The 17,505-nt window shown below is 35.9% G+C and overlaps 1 protein-coding gene across 6 annotated transcripts in view; it reads right to left on the bottom strand.

Moving 5' to 3' along the window:
* Positions 1-17,505, bottom strand: part of LOC138321758 (synaptotagmin-1-like) — a 176,165-nt gene that overhangs the window by 4,784 nt on the left and 153,876 nt on the right. For 5 of the 6 annotated variants that reach the window (XM_069265700.1, XM_069265698.1, XM_069265701.1 and 2 more), the window contains 2 exons: positions 3,035-3,478; positions 2,112-2,229 (listed from right to left, as the gene is read on the bottom strand). In XM_069265700.1, the coding sequence (XP_069121801.1) occupies positions 2,112-2,229; positions 3,035-3,478 (562 nt within the window). The remainder of the gene's footprint in view (positions 1-2,111; positions 2,230-3,034; positions 3,479-17,505) is intronic. The other variant, XM_069265702.1, reaches the window with a different exon arrangement.

Below are 17,505 nucleotides of genomic sequence, written 5' to 3'. Positions count from 1 at the left end.
GGTGTCAGTGCCAAAATTTAAACAAACTTTATTTCCCCTTTTCCAAGGAATGTTTTTGGCTCAATTTGGTTACAATCCAAGTAGAACTGTATGAATAGTAGTGATTTAAAGGACCATAGGGCCATAATTTATACAAGCTCTATTCCACTTCCCCCAAGGATATTTCTGGCCAAATTTGGTTACAATTCATTCATAACTCTAGGACTAGTGGCAATTTAAAGAATTTACCTCTATTTCCTCTATTTGGCCCTGCCCCACTTGCCACCCCTTTTCCTTGGGACATTTTGGGCCAAATTTGGTTACAATCCAAGTAGAACTGTATGACTAGTAGTGATTTAAAGGATTTATCTCTATTTACCCTATTGGGCTCCACCCCTACTGCTCCGGGGGTGTCAGAGCCAAAATTTAAACAAACTTTATTTCCCCTTTTCCAAGGGATGTTTCTGGCCCAATTTAGTTACAATCCAAGTAGAACTGAATGACAAGTATAGCGTTTTAAAGATTTACCTCTATTTCCCCTATTGGGCCCCACCCCTTCTGCTCACCAGGGGTTTAGAGCCATAATTTATACAAGCTCTATACCACTTCCAATTCATTCATAACTCTAGGACTAGTAGCAATTTAAAGGATTTACCTTATTTCCTCTATTGAGCCCCGCCCCTCCTGCCCCCGGGGGTCAAAGCCAAAATTTATACAAGTTCTATTCCCCTTCCCCCAAGGATGTTTGTGGGCAAATTTGGTTACAATCCATGCAGAACTTTAGAACAAGTAGCGATTTATAGGATTTACCCGGTACCTTTATTTCCCCTATTGGGCCCCGCCCTTCCTGCCCCTGGGAGGTGAGAGCCAAACTTTAAACAACTCCTGTTCTCCTTCCCCTAAGGATGTTTGTGGCCAAATTTGGTTACAATCCATGCAGAACTCTATGACAGGTAGTGATTTAAAGGATTTACCTTAATTTCCCCTATTTGCCCCCGGGGGTCAGAGCCAAAATATATACAAACACTGTTTCCCTTCCCCCAACGAAGTGTGTGGCCAAATTTGTTTACAATCCATGTAGAACTCTATGACTAGTAGCGATTTAAAGGTAATGTTAATAAAATCCATGCAGAACTCTATGACAAGTAACGATTTAAAGTGATTGTTGACGGACAGACCGACAGATGGATGACTGACGCTGCGCCATGACATAAGCTCACCGACCCTTCAGGCAAGCCATTCCCATGTCTTGACATTGTGCCAATGTGATCATTCAAATGGATTTGATGTGCAAGTCGTGTTGACTTTTTGAGTGACCTAAAATCTTTTTAAATGCCTTGACCTTATGCCACTCCAGCTCACATGTCTAATGACCTTGAGATTTTGGCACATTAACAATTCAAATGGCCTTGACATTACACTCAATAACCATTCAAATGACCTTGACATCTGACACACAAAACTTTCAAATGGCTTTGACATTTTGGCACCATAATATTTAAAATGGCCTTGACAATTCACTCACTAGCCTTTCGAATAACCAACACATTTGACAAACAAACTTTTCAAATAGCACTGACATTTTATTCACTAGCCTTTAAAATGACTTTGACAACTGACACAAAAACTTTTCAAATGGCCTTGACATTTCACTCACTAGCCTTTACAATGACTTTCACATCGATACACACACCTTTAAAATAACCTTGACATTTGGCACACAAATCTTTCAAATTGCTTGATATTTTGGCACATAGATATTTAAAATGGCCTTGGCATTTCACTCACTAGTCTTTCAAATGAACTGGACTTTTGATGCACAAACCTTTTAAATGACCTTGACATTTGACAAACAAACTTTTCAAATGGCTTTGACATTTCACTCACTAACCTTTCGAATGACCTTGACATTTGACACACAAACCTTTCAAATGACCTTGACACTGACACACAAATCATTCAAATGACCTTGACATTTTGGCACACTTTCCTTGCCAATAGCCTTGACATTAGTCTTTATACAATGGCACACTTTATTTCCCACGTTGTCTTGACAATATTACACAGTAATTGTTTTTATGATTGTGACATACATCTTGCCAGTTAAATAAATATATCTTGTGATGACGTACCAAGTAATTTTCCTTCCTCCAAATGGTGGAGATTTCTCGCCTTGGTTACTACAACTGTGAGACGTTCAGCACTCGACAAGAAGGTCATAGAAAACATGAGATCGCCATAATCCTTCTGCTGAAATAATAAAACATCGGCAGCAATGAGTTTCTTATTACTGAAAACTTTGTGACATCAAAACTCCCCATAAATGTTGCTAAAAAGTGCATTTATGTATATTTAGATATAAATTTCAGTAGTTATTATATCTAAAACCTTTTCATGCCATAAATTTTGTACTAAAGGATGATTGCACTTATTGGAATTTTTAATGTGCGACCCTGATTTCCTGTATGAACTGAATTTGATGTAATAAGCGCCAAGGGCATTAAGAAAATTGAGGGGGCGCTTAACGAGGCAAAATTGAAATATTTTACGAATTTATTGCATTAAGTAAGCCACACATAAATTTGCAAAACAAATGAAAAGAAGAAACTATATGGTATTCATATTTTTTAAGTTTACATTAGATAGTGATTAGGGCAATTATTGAGTCAAATACGGTAACCCAGCGATCTCAATTACGTCATACAGTAAAACATGGTTATAACTAACCTCTGGGGGTCAACAAAATTACTTCGTTGTAAGCATAGTTCATTATACAGATAATGTAGATATATCATTGGAACATCGACGGGGAATGAAAATTACTATGTTATAACCAGGAATTCGTTATAAATGTGCTCTACTGCACAAAATTTTCATATCTGTATGTTTTTGTTAACTTTCTTGCAATCTTTTACCTGTAATCTACATTTTCAAGTAAGGTTGGATCACAAACCTTTGTTGATAATTAATATTTAATATTAGAACAGGGTTCATTTAAGGATATATAACAATATGTAATGTTGATAATAACATTGCACCATTAAACAAAACTTACATCTTTACTTTTCGATTTCTCTACCGGGGAGATGCCTTTCCATAGAACAGCCGGCTCCTGTAGATCTACACAGTCCAGCAGAAGTTTGACCTGACCGATACTCTCGTGTCGCGAGAACTGGTCGTAGTCCAGTAGCAAAATCTCCAGGGAACAGAAAGGCAGCTTATGAGGTGACACATCGAATATAAACTCCTCGTCAAACTTAGGGTTAACAGTTTTCTTGTGCACCTTGGTCTGGAGCTGGCTACGATGGGAAGGTAACAGGGACACTTTACAGTAGGGGTCAAGGTTACCACAGAGGTCACGCGGGGTAAGGTCTGCAGCCTGGATTATACTCACAGTAAGGAGATGCGTCTCCTTATTGTATGTGAGACTGAAGTTTACTGATCCCAGATTCTCTTCTTCTCGACTCAGCGGCAGGGAATGTTGGCGTTGTAATGTATGCTAAAAAGACAGGAAAGATAAATATTACGATTCAATACACTGTTAACTGATTTTCACATGTGATTAAATTTCATATATTTTACACTCAAGTAAAAATTGTGAAATCTATTCATTGCCAAAAATATCTCTAGCACAGGAACAATAGAACCATTAAGAATCTAAATCGCAATTATGAAATGAATTGCTGTAAAAAGACATGGAAACGCAATATTAAGTCACTACAAAAACAACTTGGTTCACAGCATAGCTAACTTGAACAGTTAGGCTCCGACTTTTTGAAAAAGAAAGTGTACAACCAATCATGCCATGACCATATTTATTCCAGTTGTGTTTGTGTTTAAGGGGTTGGGATAGCAGCATCCTTGATACTCCAGGGGTTCCAATCACTTACAATCTCTACAACCCTGGACTACCTCATAGTAAAATTTGAGGCAACACAGCGGAAAACAGCTGAACCAGCCTGCAAAGATTTCCTTTGAAGACTACAATCAGAATGACGCTGTTTGTATGTAAGGGGTAGGAATAGCAGCATCCTTGATACTCCAGGGGTTCCGATCACTTACAATCTCTACAATCCTGGCCCATCTCATAGTAAAATTTGAGGCAGCTCAGCGGAAAACAGATCTCTACAACCCTGGACTATCTCATAGTAAAATTTTAGGCAGCTCAGCGGAAAACAGCTGAACCAGCCTGTAAAGATTTCCTTTGAAGACTACAATCAGAACGACGCCCAACTTCAAAGCCACACAGTCAACCACAGTGTACCGTTTTACAGCTCTTTTGATGTACATCAAAGGACTAAATTACCTGTTCTGTTCTGTTGCCTTCAATTTTACTATGAAATAGTCCAAGGGTGAAGAGATCGAAAGTGATCAGAACCCCTGGAGTATTGAGGATGGGAATATAGCAGGTGCATAGCTTAATGAAGTATTGCAAAGATATGCAACACAGGTGATAATTTATTGAGAGCTCTATTACAGTAGTCTCAAAGTTAAGTCAGAGCTTAACAAGATTATTTTATCAAAATTTCGTCTCACACCTTGGTTAAGGTATTTTACAATCTACTATAAAAGAACTTATTTTCACAACAATTTAATTTGAAGTTATCATGTCTAACAACCCTTTTTGTACTGCGATTTAATTCTGCAATACACCGGTAGTTTGATACAGTTCAACTGTATAAGCAAGTTCGCTGTTATCAATTTCTCAGTTCCAAACGACCCATGATGTGTGCAAATTTTAATTATACACAATTATATACCGGTAATTCATAATGGATTGCATCTTTTTCCATAGTCTTTATGGTAATCATACAGAAAAGGTTTTAATTTTAATATTCAATATTAATTTCTTTATCCTAATAAGGAGTGTTTTCTTTATACGTCTCCCATGCAGTACGGATTGAAAATATTTGTGGTTTGCTGAACTGCAATGTTCCAGAGTTAAAAATTCTGTGGATGATGTATGGGGAAAAATATGAAGAGTCTGTCAGGCAAGTGTTTCCTAATGATACTGCACTTCTATTTGCAAGATTTTTTTTTATTTTGCTGTTTACAAATTGGTCAAATAAATATTGTAAGGGCAGAAATGTGAAGTGTTTGTCAGGCAAGTGAACCCTGTGTTCACAAAGCACTTTGGTTTTCAATATTAACTTTTTCGTTATTTGCCGTTTATAAATTGGTCAAATAAGAATTGCAAGGACTATTATTTTCGTGTGAACAGCTGGCTTAACAAGTGGACCTTACTTACATACCGTATTAAACCAAATAAGCATCTAGGGCGTTAAAAAAAAAATAAAATTGAAAAGGTGCTCAATAAGACGAAATTATTGCAAATCTATATAGTTTCGATAGTTTTGGTCATATGCCCATGCAATTGAAATAAGGCTTCAACAAGAGATCCCAGAGGGATCTTGGCGCCCACCAAAGTTTGATCTACGTCTGACAATGGAAAGAGGGATCTTTTCTCTGCTTTTCAAACTTTTTCAAACGTACAACATATATGAAATATGAAACAGATCACCTCATTACTTTTTTAGAAATAGCAGTAACAAACTTCAACTATCAAAATCCAAGATGGCTACCTGTTGGCCATCTTGTTGACCGATCGGTCCTAAAATGCAATATGCACAACTAAGGTCCTAGGGGAACATACAATAAAATTTGAGAGAGATCGCTTCAGTACTTTCTGAGAAATAGCGGTAACAAACTTTAACTATCAAGATCCAAGATGGCGGTCTGGCGGCCATCTTATTGACCGATCCGTCCCAAAATACATTATGCACAACTAGGGCCCTAGGGGAACCTACAAATGAAATTTGAAAGAGATCCCTTCAGTACTTTCTGAGAAATAGCGGTAACAAACTTTAACTATCAAAATCCAACATGGCTGCCTGGCGGCCATCTTGTTGACCAATCCGTCCCAAAATGCAATATGCACAACAAGGGCCCTAGGGGAACCTACAAATGAAATTTGAAAGAGATCCCTTCAGTACTTTCTGAGAAATAGCGGTAACAAACTTTGGCTATCAAATCCAAGATGGCTACCTGTCGGCCATCTTGTTGACCGATCGGTCCCAAAATGCAATATGCACAACAAGGGCCCTAGGGGAACCTACAAATGAAATTTGAAAGAGATCCCTTCAGTACTTTCTGAGAAATAGCGGTAACAAACTTTGGCTATCAAATCCAAGATGGCTACCTGTCGGCCATCTTGTTGACCGATCGCCGTCCCAAAATGCAATATTCACAACTTGGGCCCTAGGGGAACCTACATATGAAATTTGAAAGAGATCCCTTCAGTACTTTCTGAGAAATAGCGGTAACAAACTTCAATTGTCAAAATCCAAGATGGCGGCCTGGCGGCCATCTTGTTGACCGATCCATCCCAAAATGCAATATGCACAACTAGGGCCCTAGGGGAACCTACATATAAAATTTGAAAGAGATCCCTTCAGTACTTTCTGAGAAATAGCGGTAACAAACTTCAATTGTCAAAATCCAAGATGGCGGCCTGGCGGCCATCTTGTTGACCGATCTGTCCCAAAATGCAATATGCATAACTAGGGCCCTAGGGGAACCTACATATAAAATTTGAAAGAGATCCCTTCAGTACTTTCTGAGAAATAGCGGTAACAAACTTTAACTATCAAAATCCAAGATGGCGGCCTGGCGGCCATCTTGTTCACCGATCGGTCCCAAAATGCAATATGCACAACTAGGGCCCTAGAGGAACCTACATATGAAATTTGAGAAAGATCCCTTCAGCCCTTTCGGAGAATTAGCGGTAACAAGAAATGTTAACGGACGGAAGGGCGGACGGACGGACGGACGGACGGACGGACGGACGGAAGGACGGACGACGGACCACGGACGAAAAGCGATTTGAATAGCCCACCATCTGATGATGGTGGGCTAAAAATGGGAGGGGTGCTTATAGGAACAGGGCCACTTATTGAATCGAATATGGTATATCATTTTGATTTGCACGATTGAAATTTTTATTTTATAAATTGGTTAAATAAATAAACGGGCAGAAATGTGAAGTGTGGGTCAGTCAGTCAAGTGATATTGTGCTTGTGGGTTGTTGGGATGCCCTTTGTCTGAAAGGATTGATCCAGACTCCATCATACACGACAGAGGTCAGCAACAACGATTATCTAAAGTACAAAATGAAAATGTCCTAGTAGGTGAACTCATAAGGTGAGCGACAATGAATTGCTTTTGCTGAAATGTCTAGATTGCATAACTGTAAAAGAATTTGATTGATTTACACGGAAAAGAAAAAAAGAAATCAGCGTTATGCGTTTTCAGAGTGCCACTACAGGATTAGGTAAATCGGGCACACTGATTCGTCAGGCTTAGAAAATGACATTCGCGTGCATATCTATTTACACACAGATTACAGTTAAATAATTCATTGCTGTCACTGACATCAGTTTTTGCTGGCTAATCGTCGGCTCCAACAAAATGGATTTGATCCATAAATAGAATAAGAGAGCCTCACACTCGGTAACGGTAGCTTAAGTCCAGGCCTATAAAATTCTTCTGTGGACATGGTGCTCTGTCTCAAATCAAAACCACCATCTTGGTAATTGATTTTCAAGATTGACCTACCAGGGATAATCTTTCATCTCAACACCAGAAAGAAAAGTGAAAAATAATTACCTGCATTCATCTCTGTGAATTAATCTTATTCAAAGCAATGCTCACACATCTAGCATTAGCTTACAAGATATAAGGCCATTGTTTACATATTATCTGATATTGTATTATTCAACATCAATGGGCCTAACATCTGGATCAGAAAACTTGTAAATTGTATCTATAACTAATGTCAAAATAAGTAACCTATAAAATGTCCAGTTATATCTGATTGACTGTCACACAAGATTTCACTACAAAGCCACATCAGCACAACTTCAGAATAAAACAACGATCAGAACTTACGACACATAAAACTAGGTCACAGATGTTTCGTTTCACTTCATGTCAACAAAAATATTAAACATCAATTAGTATTGGGCAATATGTTGCTGTCAATAAGACTTTCCACTCAATAAGTCATGTATATGATATATCTAACTAGTTTTCTCCAAAAATTGACATTTGTAAGTAGGTCACAAATGACATCTGTAATTAGGTCAAAAATGATATCTGTAACTAGGTCACAAATGACATCTCTAACCAGGTCAGAAATGACATCTCTAACCAGGTCAGAAATGACATCCGTAACAAGGTCACTTATGACATCTGTAACTAGGTCACAGATGACATCTCTAACCAGGTCACAGATGACATCTCTAACCAGGTCACAAATGACATCTGTTTCTAGGTCAAAAATAACATCTGTAACTAGATCACAAATGACATCTCTAACCAGGTCAGAAATGACATCTCTAACCAGGTCAGAAATGACATCTCTAACCAGGTCAGAAATGACATCCCCAACTAGGTCACAAATAACTTCATCTCTAACTCTCTAACAAATGACATAACTAGGTCAAAAATGTTATTATATAGGTAACACATATCTGTAAACTAGGTCAGAAATGTCAAAATATAGGTCACAAATGACATTTATAGCTAGGTCAGAAGTGGCATCTGTAACTAAGTCACAAAAGATATCTATAATTTGGTCAGAAATGTCAATATATAGGTGTATAGATAGGTCACTAATCAATGACATTTTTTTCTAGGTCAGAAACTACATCATTATTGTACAAATAATAACTGTAACTTAAATTAAGGTCACAAATAGCATAAAAAAACAACAAAAACAACAATATATATATATATATGATTTATGAATAATAAGGGTAGCTGTGTTCTAATAGTCCTTCTCAAAGGAGAATTCTTGAACATAATTTAGAATCTAAACAAGAGGCCCATGGGCCTTAGCGGTCACCTGAGTAAGAATATATAATGAAACAAATAATGAAACAAATTAAAGACATATAAACACTATATGCTGGGCCTTGAAGTTGGTCAGTGATTTATAAATTTGACTCTTTAGACTATGAAGAGTATTTGCTTCAATCAAACCTGTGAACTAGCTTAGAGGTATTTTTTGAAATTTTAATCATTTTGACCCTTTTTGGTCCTGCCCCTCTGGTCCCCCAAGGGGTCATCGAGGACAGATATGAATGTTAAAATGCTATATCTTAGGCTAAATATTCTTATCAAGTTTGACTTATTTCCTACAAAGATTGGGCAAATAATGTTCACAAATATATTTTTCCTATATAAACTAAAGTAAACTTGACCCCTCCCCAGGGGGTAACGTGGGACCCCAAGGTCATATAATTCACAATTTTTATAAAACACCTTAAGACCTTTCCATCTATAATTATTTGATTCTACTATATCCAGAATTTTAGAAGATTTTTGAAGTTTTAGCCTATTTGACCCTATTTTTGCCCCGCCCTCTGCCCCCAGGGGGTCAGCCAGGACCAATGTGGATATGATATTAAAATGATATCTCAGGCTAATAATTCTAACCAAGTTTGACTCATTTCCAATGAAAATTGAGCAAAAAATGCTCATTAATGTGTTTTTCCTTTATAAACTATAGTAAACTTGACCCCATCCCCAAGGGGAAACAGGAGACCCCAGGGTCATGTAATTTACAATTTTTGTAAAGGACCTTAAGACCTTTCTATTTATGAAAAGTATTTGATTCTACCATTTCCAGAATTTCAGAAGAAGATTTTTGAAGTTTTAGCCTATTTGACCCTTTTTTAGCCCCATCCCTCTGCCCCCAGGGGGTCGGCCAGGACCAATGTGGAAATGATATTAAAATGCTATCTCAGGCTAATAATTCTAACCAAGTTTGACTCGTTTCCAATGAAAATTGAGCAAAACATTCTCATAAATGTGTTTTCCCTATATAAACTTTAGTAAACTTGACCCCCTCCCCAGGGGGAAACGTGAGACCCCAGGGTCATATAATTCACAATTTTTGTAAAGGACCTTAAGACCTTTCTATTTATGAAAAGTATTTGATTCTACCATTTCCAGAATTTCAGAAGAAGATTTTTGAAGTTTTAGCCTATTTGACCCTTTTTTAGCCCCACCCCTCTGCCCCCAGGGGGTCGGCCAGGACCAATGTGGATATGATATTAAAATGCTATCTCAGGCTAATAATTCTAACCAAGTTTGACTCGTTTCCAATGAAAATTGAGCAAAACATTCTCATAAATGTATTTTCCCTATATAAACTATAGTAAACTTGACCCCCTCCCCAGGGGGAAACGTGAGACCCCAGGGTCATATAATTCACAATTTTTGTAAAGGACCTTAAGACCTTTCTATTTATGAAAAGTATTTGATTCTACCATTTCCAGAATTTCAGAAGAAGATTTTTGAAGTTTTAGCCTATTTTACCCCTTTTGACCCCGCCCCTAAAGCCCCTGGGGGTCAGTCATAGAAAATTTGTTAATAGGATTAAATGGCCAATCTCATACTGATAATTCTGACAACATTTGACTCATTTCCTATTACAAATGACCAAATAATAAGCAAAAATGTGTTTTCCCAATATAAACTATAGTAAATTTAACCCCCTCCCCCAGGGGGAAACTAGAGACCCCAGGGTCATATAATTCACATATTTGTAAAGGACCTTAAGACCTTTCTATTTATGAAAAGTATTTGATTCTACCATTTCCAGAATTTCAGAAGAAGATTTTTGAAGTTTTAGCCTATATATATTTGACCCTTTTTTAGCCCCACCCCTCTGCCCCCAGGGGGTCGGCCAGGACCAATGTGGATATGATATTAAAATGCTATCTCAGGCTAATAATTCTAACCAAGTTTGACTCGTTTCCAATGAAAATTGAGCAAAACATTCTCATAAATGTATTTTCCCTATATAAACTATAGTAAACTTGACCCCCTCCCCAGGGGGAAACGTGAGACCCCAGGGTCATATAATTCACAATTTTTGTAAAGGACCTTAAGACCTTTCTATCTATGAAGAGTATTTGATTCTACCACATCTGTGAGTAGAGAAGAAGATTTTTGAAATTTTACTCAATTTTACCCCTTTTGGCCCCTCCCACAGCCCCCTGGGGGGTGGGGACCATATAATTCACAATTTTTATTGGCCTTATGCCTAAGAAGGTTTGTGCAAAATTTCATTGAAATTGCTTCAGCAGTTTTGGAGAAGAAGTCAAAAATGTAAATTGTTTACGGACATACGACGGACGACGCACACCGCACGACGCACGACGCACGACGGACGACGGACGACGACGGACAAAAGGCGATTAGAATAGGTCACTTGAGACTTCGTCTCAGGTGACCTAAAAAAAACCTCCTGATCTGTCAGATACAGACAGTATTAGAGGACAAATGAGTAAACTATTACAGCTGTTAACAAGATTTCAGTTGGGGATAAACAGCCAGAAATATCGTCCAACAATGTAGGTCAACTCCCATCAGACCAGTGCTAAAAGGTTAAGGTGCTCTGAACTCTCAAACATAACACAGAATTAAGGAAAGGGAGATCACTCTATATTACTCTTGTTGATTGTGAGATGATTTACGGTTAGGGAGGCTGAGGATTTTGAAACCTTTTGTTTGTTGAGTCTATAAAGATAAGTGTAGGTAGTGTATTTGCATACTAAAGCTATGGTATTATTGCTGAAATGAAATATCAAATATTTCAAAGCAAATTATTCTGAGTTTAATGTGACAAAACGATCACCTTCCTTTCTACATATTAAGAAAGGTGCTTTTCAAAATTATTTTCCTCTTTTATTTTTATCTACCTTTTTTTCTTAGATATTTCTGAAAGCAAATTTTCAGGCAAGATAACGGTAATACAGAACTAAACATGGAGACAGAACACTCCCAATATCTCAAGTTCTAGTGATATATATTAAATACATAGTGTGTGCGTAAAGGGGAAGATAAAATTAGTGGGAATCCTTACATCATTTGTACAGCTTCTGGAAAACTGTCATCTGTATTTGCAGCATCGCAGCATCAGGTTAATACTACACCATTAAAGGCCACTGTCTGTAGGCTACACGATCAAGTTAGACCACTCAACTGTAAACTCTGTCTGAATTTTTGCGTTTTTCACAGTTTCTTTTAGGTCTCCAGAGGACGAAGACCCGAATCAATGGTCAACACATAAGGGCAGATATAGAATTAAAATATGTTGTCAATTTTTACCCCTGTGGCCTTTAATGATAGTCAATATTACATATTGTTATACCCCTAATAAAATAGTTTCTATATAAACTCCATTGACATAAATGCCAATAAATGAACTGTTCCGTAGAGCTGTCCAAAGAACTGTTAGACTGTTAAAATGTGCTGTTGGACCGGAGTGACGTCACAACTACAATTCGTGACGTCAATGCATTGTTTGAGTCCATGAGTATAACAAAACAGTTATCAACTGGGTTTTCGGGCAACAAATGATTTGTTGGACCCTCAAACAAAATGAGTTTTCAGGCAACAAATGATTTGTTGGACCCTCAAACAAAATGAGTTTTAGGCCTTTGGCCTCGGGCAACAGTTTGTTTGAGGGTCCAACAAATCATCTGTTGCCCTCAATCCCAGTCAACAACTGTATACTGTCAACACTAGTATTTTAACACAATCAAAAATTTAAGTGCAAAATTGAATTTGAATAAGGTAGCACTGTGATGAATTCAAGCATTTGTAATAATAGCTATACTGAGTTAATGTAGAAAATGTGATTAGCACAATCATATTCTAGCACAAAATGTCAAATGTGAAAAGCACTAAAATATATGATTGGTGCAAAAATTGATTAGCGGTAAAATATGTATGTTGACAGTAACCCTTTCAGTAGTAAAGCAACAGGTTTAACACCAGGTCTGATAGGCCTCTTGCTAATCTAAAAAGAAATACATTCTTTTTAATAGTACCATGTAAATTTATTTTTACAAAAATATCTAAGACAAATAACCAAATTTTCATCCTTTTTCTCTCTGTTGTCTGTCATGTCTCGAATCTATAAACTATATAGAAGCTGTTTGGTACATCTGTACTGAAGCCATAATGGAAGGCTGATTATACCCATATCTATGTCTATAAACTAAAGATATCTCTGCTGTTACATCCTCATAAACCAAGTAAGATTACAGTGGATCGCAAATTTTCTGTGACCCACGGTCCTGATACAAGGAACTTCACAAACCTGATGAAACGTCAAAGAGTAGCAGCTTTGAATGATCAAACAGGGCATCCAGTTGACCTTGACTTAAGTAGTTTCAGAATTCAAATAACCATTTCTCAGAAATCTGAAGAGTCAATATATGTGACAACTGGACATGTGTTTTAAACTCAGGACTAAAATCTGATTTTCGGGAATGAAAAACATGCTCTCATGGGTTTACTGGATGTCCTGATCAAATATACCCTCATTCATATTAAACTGTAGACTTCTATCACACACTATCTAAACTGTACAGATTCCTTTTGACAATATATATCTATCACACACTATCTAAACTGTACATATTCCTTTTGACAATATATATCTATCACACACTATCTAAACTGTACAGATTCCTTTTGACAATATATATCTATCACACACTATCTAAACTGTACAGATTCCTTTTGACAATATATATATCTATCACACACTATCTAAACTGTACAGATTCCTTTTGACAATATATATCTATCACACACTATCTAAACTGTACATATTCCTTTTGACAATATATATCTATCACACACTATCTAAACTGTACAGATTCCTTTTGACAATATATATCTATCACACACACTATCTAAACTGTACAAATTCCTTTTGACAATATATATCTATCACACTATCTAAACTGTACAGATTCCTTTTGACAATATATATCTATCACACACTATCTAAACTGTACAGATTCCTTTTGACAATATATATCTATCACACACTATCTAAACTGTACAGATTCCTTTTGACAATATATATCTATCACACACTATCTAAACTGTACAGATTCCTTTTGACAATATATATCTATCACACACTATCTAAACTGTACAGATTCCTTTTGACAATATATATCTATCACACACTATCTAAACTGTACAGATTCCTTTTGACAATATATATCTATCACACACTATCTAAACTGTACAGATTCCTTTTGACAATATATATCTATCACACACTATCTAAACTGTACAGATTCCTTTTGACAATATATATCTATCACACACTATCTAAACTGTACAGATTCCTTTTGACAATATATATCTATCACACACTATCTAAACTGTACAGATTCCTTTTGACAATATATATCTATCACACACTATCTAAACTGTACAGATTCCTTTTGACAATATATATCTATCACACACTATCTAAACTGTACAGATTCCTTTTGACAATATATATCTATCACACACTATCTAAACTGTACAGATTCCTTTTGACAATATATATCTATCACACACTATCTAAACTGTACAGATTCCTTTTGACAATATATATCTATCACACACTATCTAAACTGTACAGATTCCTTTTGACAATATATATCTATCACACACACTATCTAAACTGTACAGATTCCTTTTGACAATATATATCTATCACACACTATCTAAACTGTACAGATTCCTTTTGACAATATATATCTATCACACACTATCTAAACTGTACAGATTCCTTTTGACAATATATATCTATCACACACTATCTAAACTGTACAGATTCCTTTTGACAATATATATCTATCACACACTATCTAAACTGTACAGATTCCTTTTGACAATATATATCTATCACACACTATCTAAACTGTACAGATTCCTTTTGACAATATATATCTATCACACACTATCTAAACTGTACAGATTCCTTTTGACAATATATATCTATCACACACTATCTAAACTGTACAGATTCCTTTTGACAATATATATCTATCACACACTATCTAAACTGTACAGATTCCTTTTGACAATATATATCTATCACACTATCTAAACTGTACAGATTCCTTTTGACAATATATATCTATCACACACTATCTAAACTGTACAGATTCCTTTTGACAATATATATCTATCACACACTATCTAAACTGTACAGATTCCTTTTGACAATATATATCTATCACACACTATCTAAACTGTACAGATTCCTTTTGACAATATATATCTATCACACACTATCTAAACTGTACAGATTCCTTTTGACAATATATATCTATCACACACTATCTAAACTGTACAGATTCCTTTTGACAATATATATCACACTCTATCTAAACTGTACAGATTCCTTTTGACAATATATATCATACACTATCTAAACTGTACAGATTCCTTTTGACAATATATATCTATCACACACTATCTAAACTGTACAGATTCCTTTTGACAATATATATCACATACTATCTAAACTGTACAGATTCCTTTTGACAATATATATCTATCACACACTATCTAAACTGTACAGATTCCTTTTGACAATATATATCACATACTATCTAAACTGTACAGATTCCTTTTGACAATATATATCTATCACACTATCTAAACTGTACAGATTCCTTTTGACAATATATATCTATCACACACTATCAAACTGTACAGATTCCTTTTGACAATATATATCTATCACACACTATCTAAACTGTACAGATTCCTTTTGACAATATATATCTATCACACACTATCTAAACTGTACAGATTCCTTTTGACAATATATATCTATCACACACTATCTAAACTGTACAGATTCCTTTTGACAATATATATCTATATCACACTATCTAAACTGTACAGATTCCTTTTGACAATATCTATCTATCACACTCTATCTAAACTGTACAGATTCCTTTTGACAATATATCTATCTATCAGTGAGTTTACAAACAATATGAACTGTGACGGTCTCTTACAAGTAAAAAATCAACCAGTAACCTTGTGTTTCACATAAGTAGTCTGAATAAAACAAAGTCTCCCATAATAATGGTATTTTGATTACAATATGTACCAGTAGGTGTGCTGTTGCCATATTGGATATTTATTTGAAGTATATATTCAAAACTGTGAGAAAGTCTTTGCTGTACTCTGATGATAGATGTATTTCCTGACATATACACACTGAGGTTCAAAATGAATAATGTATGCATAATGCATATGTGTAAACATCAAATAACATCAAATATCTTAGTTTAGACACCAGACAAATTCTTGAAAGGCTTAAAACCTGACTGACAATTACCTGATATCGGGTACGAGGGATGTCAGTAGAATATGGTAACAAAGAGTGAAGCCAAGGGTAATTTTTTATATTCTAAAAAATTCAAATTAATTAGTTATTGGTTAGAGTCATTCATAATAGGAGATACAGCAACTTAATTGAGTGTGCGAGTCCTGAGTCACCAAGAAAGAATCTTCACCATATGAAATACCAACGGTACTTCCAGAAACACTAGGCCATCTTACAACAAATCTGTTCAATATACCTAAATATAGAAAATGTGGAAATTACAGAAATCAAATTTTGTCCTGAAGGACACCATATTATTATATAATTCTGTATCAAGGCCAAGCAATTCATAGCTGACTGCTACAATACTGCTGTGTCTTCATCAATTTTACATAATCATTCATTCTTTAGCGGGAACAAGACTGCAACACAAAGAAATACACTGTCCTTGATATTAAAGCATTTTGTATGAGATGTATATCAAATGAATGTCACAGACAGATTTCAGATTTTCAAGTAAACAGGATAAGATCATTGCTCTCTGCATACTTAGGTATCTACAAGATTTTATACCTCATCCACCCCAAGAGACACATTTAGACTCTTCTAAATAAAAGACTAGACCAGTCCATTATAAAATTTAAGGGGTATAAGTGCTAAGGATTTCTACAATATCACAACAGCAGAGCATGGCTATAGCAATGTTGAATAACTAGATAGATTACATAGTATTGTAAATATCTAATTGTTTTCTTTGAAGGCACGAATGTCTGCCACGCATACTAATCAATGTTGTAGTAGACTAACCAATGTTGTAGTAGGGTATTTAGTATATTCAATTAATATTGTTAACTATATATATATAGACAACAAAATGGCTTCCTTTTTCCTGATGTCAACTACATGAACAATGAGTGAAATTCCACCCTTCCTATGACAGCTTTATGAAATTATTTTTTCTTATTTAGTTTTCGTTGGTGGAGGAAAACCAGAGTACAAGAGAAAAAACACAAACCAGTGGTCAGTACCTGGCAACTGTCTCGCATGGGGTTCAAACTCCTGACCCAATGGTTGAGGGAAATCTTAACCATTCTGTAACCAAAGCCCTAATGGTCTGACATTGTCAAGGTTTGTCCAACCCTGACCCAATGGTGGAGGGACATCTGAACCACTCTGTCACCCATGCCCCAATGGTCTGACGTTGTAAAGTTTTGCCCAATTGAGTGATTTTTGATAATTGCCCACGTTTCTTTTTCAAGATTAGTATTTTGTGATAAAAGTTTCATCAAGAGTTCTTTAAACAGGTATAC

The sequence above is a fragment of the Argopecten irradians genome, chromosome 4 (genome assembly GCF_041381155.1).
Source record: "Argopecten irradians isolate NY chromosome 4, Ai_NY, whole genome shotgun sequence".
NCBI classification, from domain to species: Eukaryota; Metazoa; Mollusca; class Bivalvia; order Pectinida; family Pectinidae; genus Argopecten; species Argopecten irradians.
Note: the sequence above shows the minus strand (reverse complement) of the source record. Positions and strands in the feature narration are given on the sequence as shown.